The sequence below is a fragment of the Schistocerca cancellata genome, chromosome 1 (assembly GCF_023864275.1).
Source record: "Schistocerca cancellata isolate TAMUIC-IGC-003103 chromosome 1, iqSchCanc2.1, whole genome shotgun sequence".
Lineage (NCBI taxonomy): Eukaryota > Metazoa > Arthropoda > Insecta > Orthoptera > Acrididae > Schistocerca > Schistocerca cancellata.
In genome coordinates, this window is record NC_064626.1 from 563,617,867 (window position 1) to 563,637,796 (window position 19,930).

The 19,930-nt window shown below is 42.4% G+C and overlaps 1 protein-coding gene across 1 annotated transcript in view; it reads right to left on the reverse strand.

The window, feature by feature from the left end:
• Window positions 1–19,930, reverse strand: part of LOC126181199 (CAD protein) — a 572,589-nt gene that overhangs the window by 435,425 nt on the left and 117,234 nt on the right. The window contains exons 3-6 of the mRNA XM_049924752.1: window positions 19,524–19,806; window positions 19,092–19,405; window positions 14,194–14,379; window positions 13,680–14,058 (exon numbers count right to left, since the gene is read on the reverse strand). Of these exons, the coding sequence (XP_049780709.1) occupies window positions 13,680–14,058; window positions 14,194–14,379; window positions 19,092–19,405; window positions 19,524–19,806 (1,162 nt within the window). The remainder of the gene's footprint in view (window positions 1–13,679; window positions 14,059–14,193; window positions 14,380–19,091; window positions 19,406–19,523; window positions 19,807–19,930) is intronic.

The following is a 19,930-nucleotide window of genomic DNA, read 5'->3' on the forward strand; positions in this document are numbered from 1 at the left end:
AGCAAGGCCCAAAGTACAAAAACACCCAACACCACATCTAAAACGAAAACAAATGAAACAAACAAAAAAATAGGGTAAACGTACACTGCAAGGAAAAGTAGAAGAAGGTATTAAAACCATAGAGCAAATTATCTGGGCTGGCTGATCACAATAATAAAAGTGGATGAGCCAACCACTCTGCCACACTTTAAAATGTCCATCTCAAAAAGACAAGGAGAGATGAAGACATGTAGGGAAAAGACGACCATCAAGACAAACAAATGCAAATAAAGTGAGACAGATTTGAAATGGAAGGAGGACTGGTGACCTCAGAGAGAAGGCTAAATGCTCACCAAATAAATCTGCTATTGAGACATTGTCGCCCAACACCAAAGGTAGGGTGCTGGGAAGGTTAAAAGTCCGCCACAGAGCTGCTAAAAGTAGGCAGTCCAGCAAGATGTGGACGACAGTCATATGTGAGCCACAGTGACACAGGAGTGGGTCCTCGCAAAGGAGGATGTAGCCATGTGTTAGCCACATATGGCCAGTGCGGAGCTGGCAGAGAACCACAGAGTCCCTGTGAGAGGCTCGCATGGATGTCTTCCACACATTTGTAGTCTCCTTAAGGGCACGCAGTTTGTTGTGCATACTGAGATTATGCCATTAAGTCTCCACAAGCTGAAAAACCTGGCAGCATAATAATGATCGCAGGTCAGTTACAGGGCTGCTGATCTCCAGAAGCGGTTTCCGTGGATCCTGTTTGGCCAGGCTGTTGGCAAGTACATTGCCTGGGATTCTGACGTGGTCTGGGGTCCACATAAACACCACGGGATGACTGGACTGTACCAGGGCATAGATGGACTGCTGACGGTCACTACCAAAGGATGGCCGGGGGTAGCACTAGTCGATAAGTTGTAGGCAGCTCAAGGAGTCAGTACAGAGAAGAAACGACTCGCCAGGGAATGAGCAGATTCACTCAAGAGCACGAGAAATGGCTGCCAGCTCTGCAAACACTGAAGCCATCTAGCTAGGAGTGCTGTTCAATATGTCTTCCATGAACATACGTGAAGCCAACGTGACCATCATCCATCGAACCATCAGCCATCGAGCCAACTACTTCATGGGCCCAGTATATGGCAAGAAACGAGAGGAAGTGACAGCGGAAAGCCACAGGGTTAACTAAGTCCTTAGGACCATGGGAAAGGACCAGGTGAAGCTTCAGCCTAGGTGTACATCTGGCAATGGCAAGGCCTCCATTGCAGACAGAACAGATCGGACATGAACAACAATTGTAAGTCCTGACCTGGACCTCTGATGTGGGAGATGAACTGCCATGGATGGGACAAGGAGATGGTAATTTGGATGCTCAGGAGAACTACCTATGTGTGCAACGTAACTGGTGAGCAGTTGTTTACGCCTAACGTTCAATGGAGGGACTCTGGCCTCCACCAGGATGCTGGTCACCAGACTCGTCCTAAAAGTTCCTGTTGCCAGTCTGATACCACAGAGGTACACTGGGTCGAGTAAACACAATACTGAGGGCGCTGCCGAACAATAAACCCGACTCCCATAGTCAAGGTAGGATTGGACAAGGGCTCTGTAGAGCTGCAGCAGAATAGAGCAATCTGCACCCCAGTTGGTGTTGCTCATGCAGCAGAGGGTGTTTAGGTGCTGCCAGCACTTCTGCTTCAGCCGACTAAGATGAGCAAGCCACATCAATCAGATGTTGAAAACCAGTCCTAAGAATCGATATGTCTCCACTACAGTGAGTGGATCATCATTAAGGTAAAGTTCTGGTTCAGGATTAACAGTACGATGCAGACAGAAGTGCATGACAACTTCGCAGTTGAAAACTGGAAGCTGTGGGATAGAGTCCATGACTGCACCTTGTGGATGGCTCCCTGTAGGCACTGCTCAGCAACACCAGTACTGGAGGAGCAGTACGAAATGCAGAAGTCAGCTGCATACGGAGAAGGTGAGACAGACGGCCCAACAGGTGCTGATAGACTTCAATGGCCACTAAAAACAGAGATACACTCAATACAGAGCCCTGCAGGACCCCATTCTCCTGGGTATGGGGGAACTATGGGAGGCATCAACTTGGACACGGAAAGTACGGAGCGATAGGAAATTTTGGATAAAAATTTGGAGCGGGTCCCAGAGACCTCACTTATATAATGTGGCAAGGAAATGATGTCACCAGGTCATGTCTTAAGGTTTTGGTAAATCAAAAAAGATGGTAACCAGATGTTGGCATCTGGAAAAGGCTGTTTGGATGACAGACTCGAGGAAAACTAGATAATCAGGGGTAGAGCGACCCTGGCAGGAACCGCTCTGGCATGGAGCCAGTAGGCTATGTGACTCCAGGACCCAACAACTGCTGACTTACCATATGTTCTAACAGCTTACAAAGAATGTTGGTGGGGCTGATGGGCCAATAGTTATGCACATCAAATTGGTTTTTACCGGATTTGAGCACTGGAATGAATGTGCTCTCTCTCCATTGGGATGGAAAGACGCCATCGCACCAGATCCAGTTGATGATGAGGAGATGTCACTTTTCATCAGATGAGAGATGTTTAATCAACACCTGTTGGGGTCTGGTACCCACAAACACATCTGATCTTCATCCAGACTTGGGAAAGTGATGTATGGCACACAATGGTGGAGACTTACCTCTCCCAACAATCCCGTTTCCATCTTTTTATAAGCTGCCGAACGCTGGCACGGAGCCGTTTAAAAGCTATTAGAAGCTCTACAGAAGGGTGCCTCTTATGTCATTGTAGAGCTTGATGATGCCCTTTAATGGCCTCAGCAATTTCCGGCAACCACCAAGGTACTGACTTTCGCCAGGGCACCCTAAAGAACAAAGGATCACATGTTCCGCTGCAGAAATGATTGTTCTAGTGACCTGCTCAACTACCACTTCGATGGTACCACATATGGGAGACAACAAAGGTGAAAGCTTCCCAGTCTGCCTTGTTTAAAGCCCATCTTGGTAGATGCCTGGGGGAATGGCAGTGGGGGGAGTGACAGGAAGATGGGAAAGTGGTCACTACCACACAAGTCGTCATGAGCTCTCCAGTGGACAGAAGGGAGAAGTCTTGGGCTGCAGAGGGATACATCAACAGCAAAGTAAGTGCCATGAGCTAGACTGAAATGTGTGGGGGCCCCAGTATTTAAGAGACAGAGATTGAGTTGAGATAGTGAAGTTTCGACAGCCCTACCTTGGCCAGTAAGCACAGTGCCACCCCACAAGGGGTTACGGGCGTTAAAATTTCCCGAAAGTAAGAAAGGTTTAGGGAGTTGATCAATCAGTGCAGCCAATGTGTTCAGGGGTAATGCACCATCTGGAGGAAGATATACATTGCAGACAGTTATTTCCTGCTTCATCCTCATCCTGACAGCCACAGCTTCAAGAGGGGTTTGAAGGGGTACAGGTTCACTGCATACTGAGTTTAGGACATAGACACAAACTTCACCCGACATTCTATTATAGCCGCTACATTTCTAGCAATATCCCTATAACCACAAAGGGCAGAGGTCCGCATTGCTGGGAACCAGGTTTCCTGGGGGATGCAAGAAGCAGGTGTAAAGCTTAACAGCTGCCGTAGCTCAGCCAGGTGGTGGAAAAACTGCAGCAATTCCACTGGAGGATGACACTATCATGAGGCTGGGAAGGCATGAAGCACGCACATCTGCAGGTTATGCCTCAGGGTCACCTGCTGCCACGGACCGAGTATTTGTATCCATTCTTATTGTGGATGAGGCATCAGTGAGATCCAGGTCTTCAGGGGGCATTGAGATCTCCATCTCATCCACAGGTGCAGAGCTGGTAGGGAGTGGTGGTGTTGGAGCCACCAGATGGGGAGTGACAGAAACAGGAATATAACCCAGCCAGTCACAAGCAAGTAACACCTGGGATTGGACTGGGGATGCTGTCTGAATCAAGACTGCACCGCTTCTCATCTCTGACAGCACTGTCACTTCCCCAAACTTATCCTCAAGGTGTTGAGCAAAAAATTGTGGCTTCATAGGTAGAAACGAGTCCCCATCCATTCTACTACAGACTAAATACCAAGGCCAATATGGCTCTCTTCTTTCTGTAGCCCTATATACCTCCCATGGGGTAGCGAGGGAGGGAAACGATTTAGGTTCATATCTGTCAGCATTGTAATCGACCTTGCCCTTCTTAGAGACTGCAGGCTGGCTACCGTGCTGGATATTGGGCACAGAGAAATCCAATATTGTCAGGAGGCAATGGAAGAAGGTGACGTATCCCAGAAAGTGTCCTAGCCCAAATAGTTGAATTGCAGGTGGAGATGCAAAGCCATGACAAGAGGTTCAGGAGATCGAATCTAAGGACAGTATGGATAACTCGTGCACCACGTAAGGCATCCTTTGCCATAAGGCCCGCACTTCTGTAGAATTTGGGAAGTGGCAGGTCGAACCATAAAATGGGACCTGAACTTATAGGGCTGAAAAGTGAGAGAATCCTTTTAGTTGCCTCTTATGACAGGCAGGGATACCTTGGGCCTGTTCTACCCCCCAGACCCGCAGGGGGGAAACAATGTTGTTTAGTCTAATCTATTACCACTAGAAGTGGCTGCTAACTACAGAGGGCCAATTCTTGTTTGAGGTTTTAGAGGTCTGCTATCTGTAATGCCTTTCGTTTTATTTTATTATAAGACTCAGCATGGTGTGGCATGAAACAGAGGTGAGTCTGTTCAGCTCCGTGTTTCTGCTGGACAAAGGTGGTAGGGTAGGAAGAGGACAACAATGCTGTCGCAATATCGCAAGGTTTTCTATGAGGACCAATGGATCAGTGCACAAAGCACCTTGGAGGTTCAGATCCTGGATTGCGGATTGTTGCTGGCAGCCCAGAAGGCTACAGAGCTTGATCCAACCTGCGATAAAGAGGCATACGTCCCCAGGGAGAAAACATAGCACTCCCAGCATTCCTTTTTACTATGCTTAATAAAGTAAAGAGCCTTAGCACAGAAATGATTAAAAGTGAGGAGGTTGTTCTGTGAAGGGTGTCGCTTAAATCACTGCAGCGACTGTGACATCCTTGGTTCACTACAGTACCGGTCGACGATGAGGGGGACATGTGGATAGGGGGACAACGGTGCCAGTGGCATGAAAAATAGTGGCAGAGATGCCTTGCATGACTACATCAATGGAATTCAAGAGAGAGGCATCAAAGTTCACAGCAGACATCTATAAAGGCCAACTGGCCATGCGGAATGCCCAGCATAGGGGCCTGCCTGGCTGGCAGCAGCAGCGGAACGATAGAACCACCAGAAAGTGGTCACTGTCAAAAGGACATCATGGGATGACTCATGTTGGGAAGCCACAAGGGCAGGGGAGGAGATGGTAGCAGAGAAGGTGCCATGAGTGGCACTGAAGTTGGTAGGGGAACCATCATTGAGGAGAAACAAATCGAGGTCTGTCATAAGTTGGTCAATTATTATACCTGTACCTGTTGAAGTGACACTCCTCCACAGGCACTGAAGTCCCCAAGGAGGAGAAATGGAGGTGGGAATTACTGGATTAAGGTAGACAGTGCAACATAAGGAAGTGGCCTACCTGGAGGGAGGTAGACATTGCAAATGGTGACTGCCAGAGTCATTTGCACTCAAACCACTATTGCTTCCAAAATGGTACTTATGGGGATCCAGTCACTAATGATATTGGAGCGAACCAAAGTTCAGACCCCCAGATGCTACCCCAGGGACAGCACAGTTCTAACCAAACGCCCTATAACCACGAAATGTTGGAGAGTGGTCATCACAGAAATGCATTTCTTGAAGAACAAGACCGAATGCAGAATAGGAGGGGACAAGACATTGCCTTTCCAGAATGTGATGATAGTATCTGTTGCAATTCCACTGGATGATCATGTGGCAAGAGGCAAGACACGAGGTCATGGGAACTGCAGGGGAGGGGGAGGTGAGAGAGGGTAAGGGTAATGACGAGGGGGGGAGGAGGAGAAATTGAAGTAACAGAGGCAAATGAAGATAGTGACACTGGATCGAGTCTCTTATACTTTTGGTGAGCCTCAGCGTAAGACAGGCGAACCAGGGACTTGTATTCTTGGATCTGTTTTTCTCTCTTGTAAGCTGGGCAATCCGGTGAGCAAAGGGAGTGGCAGTCAACACAATTGACACACAGAGGTGGCAGAACACAGGAGCTTCCCTCATGGAGTGGGTGGCCACAGTCAACACACAAAGGGTCTGCTGTACAATGGGAAAACAATGCAAGCACCAAAAGCACCACACAGGTGGAGGGACGTACGGCTTCACAGCACATCTGTAGCACATAACCTTGACCTTCTGCGGGAGGGCAACCCCATCGAAAGCCGGAATGAAGGCACCAGTATTGGTGTGGTTGTCTTTCTGACCTTCCTGCAGACATTGAACAAAATAAGTGCCACACCACTCCACATTATCCCTGAGTTCATCAGTTTGCAGGATGAAAAATTACTCCCTAGACCATATTCAGAGACTGATGAGGAGTAATAGACACCAGGACATTGCCAAGATGATCACAGGCACAAAGAGCTGCAGATTCGGTGGCAGAAGCAGCTTTGATTAACAGGGAGCCTCACTGCATCTTACTAAGAGACTTCATTTCATCAAACTTTTCCTCGATATTTTCCATGAAAAACAATGGCTTTATGGAGGTGAATGTGTCACCATCCATCCAAGTACTGATGAGGTAGTGGGGAAAGGGCCTCATCCCAAGATAGTGAGCCTGGTTCTCCTCCCATGGTGTAGCCAGGGAAGGGAAGGTTGCCAGGTCATATGAAGCTGCATTCAATGATCCTTCACCAGTGAAAGAGAGAGCCATTTGAGAACCGCCAGATTTTTGCAGCTTGATACGCTTCATGTGCCAAGCATCTGCCCTGATACCACCCACTCTGACCAGGGGATCTCCCTGTGGGCACCACCCAGCCACAGCAAGAGCCATCTGGAGTTCCGATGCCCCAAGAAGATAAGCAACCACTTCTTGGCATACATGGGCAGGGAACAGCTCAGGTATCAGTAGTGTGATCCGTATGTTGTCAGGGGGCTCAGCCATATGGGTACATAACAGCCCCATCACATGGACTGACTAAACATGCTGGTGACCTATCAGGGTGGAAGGGGGCTACAGTGGGGAAGGGAGAGAGGAATCCACACTGTAGATGTTAGGGAGGGAGTTCTTCCCCATATGGCTCACATTAAACAGAAATTTTGAAGTGGAAGTCAAACCTGAAGTGGGGACCTAAACGCCAAAAAGGATGAAAGAACAGGCAAAAGGAACAAAATTGCAATCAATACAGGAAACCAGGTGGGTAGCCAGGTTGACATAAATCAGAACACGGAGAGGGAAAGGAGGTGGCAATGAGGAAGGAGTGACGATAGGAAGGGAGGGCAGGGAGAAGTGAATGCAGCCAGGAAAGGAAGAATTGGCTGCAATAGCTCGGGACCCGATGTACGCCGCACATGAACTCACAAAAGAATCATGAGCCCCCTGGTGGGAAGTTATTTTTAAGTGCTATAATGGATTAAAATGCCAGTGGATTTTAACTGGATTAAATAATACCTACTATGGATTCAGGAAAAATAAATGTACTGAGGATGCTGTTAATGAGATGACACAATTAGGATATGCTGCTGACAGAACATGCATTAGATATAATGATAGACCAACTGAAGTGCTGTTAGGTAACTTACAGTACCCTTCATTCTGTAGAAGACTAAGCTAAACGGGCCACCAAAAAATGCTATACTACTGTCAACTGGGTTATTCCAAAGACTGGTAAGTGATGCTGTCAAGTCCTACATCGAATGTTACAAACATATTATTAAAAGACACTCTCAGGGCACTGTTTGAAATTGGCAAATCAGGAAATGTCCCCTAGTCGAATATACAGTTGGTTGGTTGGTTTTGGGGAAGGAGACCAGACAGCGAGGTCATCGGTCTCACCGGATTAGGGAAGAATGGGGAAGGAAGTTGGCCGTGCCCTTTGAAAGAAATATACAGTTAGGCAGGCATTAAGGGTAAAGCTTTATGACAGGATCAGACTGTAAGAGGGCACTGAGACCTTAAATCTTGTAGCTGATGTTTCAGAAAAAGCAAGGCATGACTGTAGCCAATGAACACCACTCCCAAGACGAGCAAGGCCTACATATCATCTAATCAATTAGAACAAAGCCAGATAGCTCTAGAATATCTTGGTCCAGTAATGGAAGAGGTTAGGGAGATGGCCATGGCATGCCTTAGAAGGCCAGAAGAATCAATGAAATATAAGTGGTGCATTCTGACCCATTTCTATGCTGTCTGGAGGCAGCAAAATATTGCTGTACTTCTCCATCTACATCTATACTTTACAAACCTCTGTGAGGTGCATGGCAGAGGTTACATCCCAATATACCATTTATTAGAGTATCTTCCTGTTCAATTCACATCTGGCATGTTGGAAGAAAGACTGATTGAATGCCTCTGTGCATGCAGTAATTATTCTTATCTTATCCTCACGATCCCTATGTGAGTGATACTTAGGGGGGTTGTTTTATATCCCTAGAGTAATCATTTAAAACTGGTTCTTTAAACTTTGTTAATAGACTATTTGAGATAGATGTAAACTATCTTCAAGAGTCTTCTAGTTCAGTTCCTTCAGAATATCTGTGACACTCTCTCATGGATTAAATGAAACTGTAACAACTCATGCTGCCCTTCTGTCTACACATCCAAGTCCTATCTGGTAGAGGTCTTATACACTTGAGCAATATTCTAGAACTGGTTACAAAAGTGATTCATAAGTAATCTCTTATTGACTGACTGCACCTTCCCAGTGTTCTACTAATAAACTGAGGTCTGCTTTAGCCATGACTGAACCTATGTGATCATTTCATTTCATGTTCCTCTAAAGTATTACACCCAGGTGTTTGTATGAGATGGGCGATTCCAACAGTGACTCATTGAAATTATAGTCACAAATTACTAGTTTTTTTTTCTTCCATTTTGTGAACTGCAAAAGTTTACATTTCTGAAGATATAGAGCAAGTTGTCAATCTCTGCACCATGTTTAAATCTTATCAAGGCCTGACTGAATGTTTACGCAGCTTCTCTTGGATATTACTTCATTATATGTAACTCCATCATCTACAAAAAAAAAAAAACCTGATTTTACTATTAACATTGTCTGCAAGGTCATTAATATATAACATGAACAGTAAGGGTCACCCACTTTTCCCTGAGGTATTCAAGGTAGCATATTAGGACCAATACTGTTCCTGATATACATCAATGACTTTCCCAGTAGTAATACTAGAGAAGGAAAGTTGCTACTCACCATATAGCAGAGATGCTGAGTTATGATTGGCACCACAAAAAAGATTCACAGAATTAAAGAGGCATTTGTCAGCAGTAGACGCGCGCACACACACACACACACACACACACACACACACACACACAGAGAGAGAGAGTTTGGTTTCAGCTCTCTGACAAAGGCCTTAATGGCTGAAAGCTTTATTGTGTGAATCTTTTTGTTGTGCCTAACGCGACTCAGCATCTCATATATATGGTGAGTAGCAACTTTCCTTCTCTAGTATTGTTACATTCCGTCCTGGATTTTCCATTGTTCGACTTTCCCAGTAGTGTTACTCATGGTGAAAAAAAAATCCTCTTTGCTGATGACAGCAATATTATAGTCACTGAGAAAACAAGAGAACTCCTTGCTGAGAAAGCAAATGAAACTCAATGAAATTCATGATTGGACAGTAAGCAATAATGTAACATTGAACATAAAGAAAACTAATGCCATGAATTTCAGTTTGAAGAGGAAAAGTGACAATGTTAAATTAAATGTAGATGGCATCTCTATAGACTGTGTAGCTGTAACTAATGCAAAATTTCTAGGAATGAATACTGATTCTCAGTTGAAGTGGTGTGAACACATAAAGGTACTTGCAAACAGAATGTCATCAGAATGTTATGCCCTTACAATCCTATCATCAGTGTGTAACATGCAGTGTCTTTTAGTTACATATTATTCACATGTACACTCAATTCTTGACTAAGGCATCCCTTTTTGGGGAACAAATGCACAAAATATGAACACAATTTTCAAACTCCAGAAAAGAGCCATAAGAATAATAACCAAAAATACTAGTTGAGCTCATTGTAAAGATCTGTTCAGAACACTAGGGATTTTAACTGCTCCACATGAATACATTTACCAGTCAGTTGTACACATCAAAAATAACATTGGTAATTACTGCACTAACAGCTCTGTCCGTGAACATGCAACAAGAGAGACTCAACATACATTTACCAAGAAAAAATAAACATAAAACTCAAAACAGCATTTTCTACCAAGGAATAAAACTGTACAATAAATTACCAGAAGAGATTAAAGAAATTGCAAAAATACACTTATTTAAAAAGGCAGCTAAAAAGAACCTGTTATGCAAAAATTTTTATACATTGAAGGATTACTTAGCTAAAACAGAGTAGCGGTATGATAAAAAAATGTTATACAAATAATCATAACAGTAATGATTATAAAATATCCAACATTCCACATTACACCTTCACTTTGTTTTTTCCCTTCCTTCCCTTCCTTCCCCCCCTTCCTCTTTTCCCTTCGTCTTTTCCTTTCTAGAAATACTTACCCCAAGCTATGCATAGCACAATACTAATACCTCTTCGTCTTTCTGGGCTCAACATCTCACTCATTACTGAGGGATGCCGATTCAGTTTTGCAGGATAGCAATGGGAAATTGAGGTACAGAAAATGGCCCAGTATGTGTGTGTGTGTGTGTGTGTGTGTGTGTGTGTGTGTGTGTGTGTGTGTGTGTGTGTGTGTGTCCGTCCATACTACAGTAAATAGAAATAGTGAAGCTCCAGACAGAAGTGTGCTATTTAACTGTTCTCTGAAAGCCAGAGACCCTAACAATCATACGAAATCTTAGTATTGGTAGCAGTCAGTATTAGTACTAACTGCTGAAGAAAAATCTAGCTGCTGATAATACTAATAGGGGCTCTTATAATTGTAATATTTTAGTAGCATTAGAAATATTGTCATTATGCTGTTGTGAGAGAATTGATAGTAGTAAGTATTAAGATAACTTCAGAATTAATCAAGGTAATTTGGAATAACAGATACCTAAGACGCTTTCACACCACCACCACCACCACCACCACCACCACCACCACCACTTTCTCCAGCTCAGCTCATAGAGGCCTTCAGTGTACTCTGGACTTAACAGTGAAATTTCCAATGCCCTTTTGTCGTAGATGCCCTTTTATCATAGATGCCCTTTGTTTTTAATTTCACCATAGGTTGTTTTGATTTATCTACATGATGTGTCAGTCCTTCCAACAATCACTTCTTTCTCAATTTCTTACTTTTTTTCCCCCTCCAACCATCTCACCTTGGCTTTCCTGCACTTCCTATTTATGAGGGTTGGAACTTCAATAGTGGCAATTATTTATTTACAGCTCATACAAAATAGATACGTATTTCAAAGTTTTACTTACCTTCAAAGTAGTCACAAGCATTGTGTATAACCCGTCGCCATCAATATGGAAATCATAGGGTACTCTTAGCAGTGCCAGTTGTGTTGACTGTTCAAGCAGTATGGTCTATTGCCCGACGAATTTGTAGCAGTTCTGAAGCGAATGCAGTGAAGTGCTTCCTTCAGTTTAGAAATTGTTACGAGAGCTTAAGTCAGGAGAGTGCAGTAGGTGGTATAGCACTTAGCAGCCCCATCAGTCTTACAAATCAGTAACAGCTTGCACTGTACATGCCTGAGCTTTGTCCTGCAAAATGATGGTCAGATCCTGCAGAAAGTGTCATCACTTCTGTCTCTAAGCTGGTCGTAGGTTGTATACCGAAAATGAAGAGCATAGAGACAAAAGTGATGACACTTTCTGCAGAACCTGACCATCACTTTGCAGGACAATGCTCAAGCACGTACAGTGCAAGCTGTTACTGATTTGTAAGACTGATGGGGCTGCTAAGTGCTATACCACCTACTGCACTCCCCTGACTTAAGCCCTTGCGAGTTCAACTTTATTTCTAAACTGAAGGAAACACTTCACGGCATTCGCTTTAGAACTGCTACAAATTTGTCGGGCAATAGACCGCGCCACTCAAACTGTCAACACAACTGGCACTACTAAGAGTATCCTAAGACTTCCACATCGCTGGCAACTGGTTATACACAATGCTGGTAACTACTTTGAAGGTCAGTAAAACTTTGAAACAGGTATCTATTTTGTATGAGCTGTAAATAAATAATTGCCACTATTAAAGCTCCAACCCTCATTTCATTCCCTACTGCATTCCTGTACTACCTTTAACATATTTTTAGATACGTCTCATCGATCAATTTAAATATTTCTTGTGTTAGCCAAGGTTTCTTCACACTTACCTGACTTGTACTTATGTCTGTCCAACTTTTGTGATTGCCCTTTCAAAGAGATGTCCACTCCTCTTCAACTGAAATGCCTATTGTGGTTTCCATTATCACAGTACTTAGAGCCTCAGAGAACTTACAATGCATTTCATCATACTTCAGCATTCAGTATACCATTTCTTTGCACACATTTCCTGGATGAGGCTCTTGACTTTCAGTGTACTTTTTGTTAACTGCTAAATTGTGATCCGAGTCTGTATCTGCTCCTGGGTATATCTTACAATCCAGTATCAAATTCAGAAATTTCTGAATGACCATGAGGCATCCTAGCTGGAGTCTTACCACATCTCCAGGCCTTTTGCAAACATACCACTTCCTCTTGTGATTTTTGGACAGAGTATTCGCTATTACCAGCTTAAATTTATTGCAGACCTCAATTAGTGTGTCTTCCATCTCATTAAGTCTTCCTTGTATTCCTTCCCCTACTACTGTGTTCCTATTCCCCATGGTAAAGAGTTACTATGTAGCACAAAAGTCAGACTACATATGTAAGGTCCCGCCACCCACTAATTCTAGAATGTTTGTCACTGAACAACACAGACACATCTTAATTTCCAATAATCATTGCCTTACTGTAATAAAATCTGAATATACAATCAAGCTTTGAATAGACTAGTTAGTGATGACCAGATTTTGATAGAGAGAGAGAGAGAGAGAGAGAGAGAGAGAGAGAGAGAGAGAGAGAGAGAGTGTATAATTATGTCATACTGATTATCAGACTCATATTTCAAGTAACTTAACATTAACTTTTTCCTGGGTGCTTGATCAACATTTCCACCCACTTTACAACTATTTAACATTTCTACTACAGTCTGGCTTATTCTGCAAGGCCACTATACTGTTGTCAGTATCATATGCACCATTTCCTCACCTCTTACATTGTTTCACTTAGTTTCATTGCTTATTTCATACAGTTACCTTACATTACCTTTAAATTTTGACTACTTGTCATCACAGTAAAATGATCTAAACTCTTTATATTTCTCTCTTCATCCATTTCATTACAGAATTCCTAACTTGAACTTCATGTCTCGCATGACTCTGATAATAGAGCTCACTGATGAATCCCATTTCTGATCTCCTTGCCTAAAGTTTATTTTCACACAAGATGGCTTTATCATTTCAGTTACAGCTATTCACACATACTAAACAAATAATTCTTGTCTATCACAATTTTTTGTCATTTACAGTAACAAACATCACTTATATAGAAACGTATCTTACCTGTTCCACATATTCTGGTGTTAATGGTAAGAAGTAAACCTTATCTGCCAGACCTTTTGATGTCTGCACTGTAGCAATGTTAGGATTTATTAGTACAGTCTGTATGCCTTCTTCTTTGAGTGCTTTTATTGCCTGTGAGCCTGAATAATCAAATTCACCGGCTTGTCCAATAGACAGACCACCTGATCCAAGAATAAGCACTTTTCTAGGGTGCAATACAGATGGTGCAGTTGTAATATGACGCCGTAGCTGCTGAGACAGAATGCCTTTTAAATCTGGTGCACCACCATCTTTACAAATCTTCACAGCTTCTAGAAAAGCATCAAAAAGGCACTCCAAATCTTGTGGTCCTGGGCTGTGCTCAGGGTGGAATTGTACACTGAAAATATGCAACATTTGATAAAACAATGTTTTGATCTGGAAAATATTGTCATGTGCTGAAAGGATGCAAGATAAAAATTATCAATTTGTGGCAGCATTTTTTAAAATGTTATCCAGTGTTTTTGTTGCATACCTAAAGAATGGGAGTGATTCATGAATTAGACCTTCATTTGTATTATCATTTGTATTTGTGAACAGTGGAAGCCATCCCTCTGCAAGATTTTCCACATTTATTGCAAATCCATGATTCTGTGAAGTCATAAAGCATAAACCTGTTCCATGATGCGTACAAGGCTGGTTGTGTCCCCTGTTCCCATACCTGAAAACGGAATTTTTTTACAGTGACAATTTACAGAATGCTTGTTTACATGCAACTTTTTACAATTTGAAAAATTACAATGAAACACTTTTCTCAAACAGTGACATAGCATACAAATTCACTGATTCTTTGAAACAACAATTTTCACAACACTGATTTTTGCACTTCTTCAAACTATAGTCTATGTAACCTTTATTCAGGTCATACTTATGTCTCCACTCCCCACGGCACATTATGTTGTAGGGCAGAGGGTACATCATATAATCGTCTACTACTGTCACTTTCCCCCTTCTCTATCACAGTCTTGAACGGTCCACAGGAAGGTTGATTGTTGATAAACCTAAAAGAGTACAAATCTCTGTAATTCTGCCTTCATTGCCTTTTGCAAGATAACTGGAAGAGGGAGTAATATACTGATTGACTCTTCTAGGAATGTATCCCCTTGGAATTTTAAGAGTAAATAAACCACACTGTGATGCAGTGTGCCTCTCTTGCAGTGTCTGATACTGGAATTGGCTGAGGATCTCTGTGACACTTTCACATTTACTACATAAATGCACTGCTCTTCTTTCAGTGTTGTCTATTTCCTCTACCAGTCTTGGTATGGATCCCACACAAGCAATATTTAGCTACTGCTCTTATGATATTTTTTTAAGTTACCTCTTTTTGTAGATCAATTACACTTTCCGAGGTTCTCCCAATGAAAGTCAGTGCAACATCTGTCTTACCTGTGATTAGATTTACATAGTTGTTCCACTTGCAATCACTCTATATGCATACTCTAAACTAGTTTATGTTTGTGATTGCAGCAAGTGATGTTTCTGTGATTGACTATTTATGTGCAAAATGTAACATCTGATTACAATGAGGGTCAACTGCCAATCCCCGCACTAAGCATTGATCCTCTGCATGTCTTCCTGCATTTTGCCACAATTTTCTAGCATTGCAAAGTCCATGGATATAACAGCATCATCCACGGAAAGCTTCATGGAACTTCTGACATCCACTATGTCATTTCTATACAGTGTTGTAGGGGCTGCCCTCTGTCGAGCTGGAAACCCCTACTAATCCATCACATTGCAGACTGAGGACCTGTGAAGTGTCATTAGATGCAATAAAGTAACATTCAAAGTTTCTCCATTTATTACTGAGAATACATATCATTGCTGCTTTTCCCATGGTGACTAGTGCCTATGTAATGTAGAGTAGGAACCACTAAATTCAGTAGTGGACTCGTGGCTGCCAAAGACACTACATCAGCTTTTAATGGAGGTTTATGACACCCTGATGCAGTGGTTCTGATGCCCGCTAGCGAGCTAGGCATGCGCTGGTCAGTAGCTTGGCTTGGAGATATCAGTGCCTACACCATTTTGCGGAATACTCAATCCCTCCCAGATTACTGCTCGTGTTGTCCTCTCAAATGGAGTGCAATGTTGTATGCAATGTAGTTGCACTGAACAATGAACCTGGCACAACAGTATGGTAGGCCTCCAGACCAGTGTGACACTGGAGTTGTGTCTGTAGACCCTCTGATTATCCTTAAGGGTTGACTGCTGTGCTAATGTCAGTACTGATGGATTAGCAAGCATGGCTTCTGAATGCTGATCATCTCTTAGGCCAGCAAGAGCAAGACCAGCACTAGAACAACCTCTCTCAAATTATTTTACCATACCATAACCAAGAATTGAGTGTAAACAACAAGAATGCGATCAATCCAACTGATCGAGTGCCGAAAGTTAGTGGTGATGGAGTATTTACGTCACTGAGGAGAGGCTCTGCTCTATGTTGTCATTTATAATGAGTGAATTGAGTTTGCACTTTCATAGTCATCAGTGGTCTTCAGTTTTGCTACATATTCTTAACAGATTTGTTACAGGGTCTTTACTGTTTAGTCAAATTCCTGCTTGGCGTTGTTGCATCCTATCTAGTGTCGCTCATGTTACGTTATGGGAGTATTGAAGGCGATTCATTCTTCACTGTTGTGACCATTTTCTGTTGGGTTGCTTACAGTCTCTTTTAAGATTGTTGAGATGGCTGTCTTCCTGACTCAGTAATGGTGTTAAAATGTCTAAGCTTCCCAGCTGGTGATATATCTGCACGACTGAGTAACGCCAGCTGTTCAAACTTAGAAAAAGTTTTGCTCTCAGTTTCATTACTAATTTTGTCATGTAACAGTATATTATGAAAATTAATGGTCCTGTAACACTGTCTTGGAGTATTTGGGTCTTAAGATTTCTCTCCATTAAGAATGATATGCTGTGTTCTGTTTGCCAGGGACTCTTCAACCCCAGCATTTATCCAGTTTAATACACTGTACAGTCTTATTTTGTTCATTAGCTGGCAGTGTGGAACTGTATCAAATGCCTTCTCAAAGTCAATAAACAGTATCAATGTGCGCTATGGAACCAACTGGTTTCCAAATCTCACAGGCAGAGTGACAATTTGAAGAAGGAACTACATTATGATCACCCTCAGTTAAATAACTTGGAAGTAAGATGTTTAGTATTTCAGCATCCACTTGGATGCCATTACTGTCTCTGAGTGTCCACACAGCTGGCTTTGATCCATTTATTGATACAACATTAGGTGAGAACTTCAATAATTTGTCAGATCGGTAGATAGAATCTTACTTTCAAAATTATTGAATGATTCACTCATGGTTTCTCCTTGTGTTTCATTTGTCTTTGTCCAGATTTTGTCTGTCTGCAATGCTTTTGTGACTTAAATCAGCAATGAAGCTCTCTTTGCTTTCAGAACAGTTTTCTAACACTGCTGTTTAATGAGGGCAGGTGTTTCATACTATTCACAGCTATGCACAGCCTATAGTTATCTAAGGCATATTGTGCAATATTGTTCAACTTTGCCCATTAATGCTCAACATTTTCAGTTCTGGAAATGCATTTTCCATGTCAACCACTGAAGTAATCGGAATGAGTTTTGTTGCTCCTAGCAAGCAGAAGTAAGTTCCACTTTCTTTTCATTCCTGTTTGCAACCATATTTAGTGACGTTGTTGTCCTAGTAAGCGGAAAGAATTTCCTACATTTCTTTACATTCCCGTTTGCAACCATATTTAGTGATGCTATAACAGCCTTACAATCACAGATCCCCTGTTCTACAACCACTGAGTCCACGAGTTTAGGCCTGATGACAACCAGCATAACTGATGCTACTATTATGAGTGTTCTCTGATTAATGTTCAAGGTAAGTTTTGGATAATGTATTTAGTACAAATTCATATGATTCCTTATCACTGCTGCCTGCTTCAATTAGTTTGTAGTTTTTCTAAGCTGGAATCTCCCCCTAATATTATTACATAACCACGAACTGTGTATGTGCAGTCTTGTCCCAACACTAGCTCAAATATTCCACCACTACTGCCCATGAGCTGGGTGGGGGTCGACTATAGAAGGACTATTATCATGTTCGAGCCACCTTCATATTTGTAATCTATTCTAACCTCACTAGATGTTATCATATTATTTACAGCTCTAAACACACCTCCACCACCAGCATTCAACCTGATTTTAAGCCTTCCACTTGGCTCCAAACCAGAGTACCGTATTTGGTTCTGGAGCTGCTGCTGCGAAACTTCTGCTCTGCCTCCACTCCACTCAGGAAGCTAGCTGTCTTCAATAAAGCAGCCAGCTGCCTGGATGAACTCAGAACCCAGGCAGAGCCATCATTTGTGCCAATGTGAACAAGTGCATTTAGTCACTGCCAGCAGTGTCTCCTCTATGTACCTGATGTGAAACCTTGGCAATCAGAGACAGTGGATACTAGCATTTCTTCCCAATTTGCCTGGTATTTGCATGTGGTCTCCATCACATACCTTGCATTGGTACTCTGAATGACCAAGAATCCCATCTGCTGTGCTTGTCCAGACCTCATCAGGCTGGTGTGGGAGAATCTGAGGGTGTTGTGACATCAGGGATACCAGATGACACTTAGGCTCCAGAGATGCCAGCCCATGCCAGCATCCTGAAACGTATCTACAGAGGCCAACACAGCTTCCAGCTCTTTCTGGACAGTGGCCAATCCCCCTGCATCCATACTTAGCAGCCTGTTAATATCTGTACTTGATCAATGGATGCCTGTACCACAGTGAACATAAAACTTACCCAGGCAGCCACTAGATGCAGTCTAAGAACTGTTGCTACATTTCTTCTGATGATCACTATGCTGTAAAGATAAATCTTGCAACACAAATGCTCAAAAAAACACAGAAGTGCTAGAATATGTTGACTGACTAGTCAACATAGTTAAGTACACGTGTACTACTCACTTCTTCACAGAAGAACTTTAGAATAACAAATCACTCACTCACTCATTCACTTACATTTGGAGGAGGAAGGGGAGTGTAGCAGCTGAATGTCTCATACTCTTCCCCTTCTTGGCTACACTATTATTAATACGCGTCTCTGTAGAGTTGAAAAAATTATTCATACAACTAAAGTAGCCTTTTAACAATAAATAATATTTCATGTTATTGTTTCATTACAAATGGTCCACCATCTGTCACTCTCAGCAAATTGTTCAGTGAAGTGTCATCTTTATGGAAATTAGCAAGACATAATCCAGTCAAACAAGATCAACTCACATTATATTTGTTTAATAACTTAATTTTCTCAATAAGTACACTACTGTCACTCAAACAGAATGCACATCACTGGACTAATATTTGTTTATGATGTTGAACAATATTAAAACTTACTTCATTTTGTATGCTTTGCATCCTGCAGCAAGTGATAACAGCTGGTGACCCAAGCAAATACCAAAGATTGGCTTTATTTTATCCTGCTTCATTATCTTCTGTATGTTTTCTATGGTTTCTTTGCACATTTCTGGATCTCCTGGTCCATTGCTTAGGAAAAGACCATCATATTTCTCAACATCTAGTGGATGGTTCCATGGAACTAAATCCACCCTGACTCCTCTCTTTAACAGACACCTTAATTGGTTGTATTTTAAACCACAATCCACAGCACATATTGTCACTGGTGCTGAAGCACTGAAGGTCATTACTTTCTGTAAAAGACAAACACTGCTGCCAAATAAGAATATTAATACATATACAGTATGCTACATGTACAAGGCATTTGATTTACTGACAACACTGATGTAACACACAAATAGTTCACAGTACCTCAATAGAAACCTCATTCACAAGGTTTCTTTTATTGGGATCCTCAAACAACACAGCTGAAGGAACAGAGGACGGTGGCACTCCCATCACAATCTTTCCTAAAAGTGATCCTTTTTCTCTAATCTTTTTGGTCAATTCTCTTGTATCAATGCCACAAATGCCAGGCACTCCATGCTCATGCATCCACTGTGATAGTGTCCTAACTTGACGCCAATGGCTGGGAGTTTCACAGAGCTCTCCAACAACCAATCCTGTTGCCCATATACGTCTCGACTCAAACCACCTGCAGATATGAGACTGTGAGGGCAGGTCACATGGAAACTTAACTGATACATTATGTTTGTAGGTATAAAAAAATATGTAAAATTTCTAAAATAAAAGTAACTGCAATCTCTATCGTTACAGTT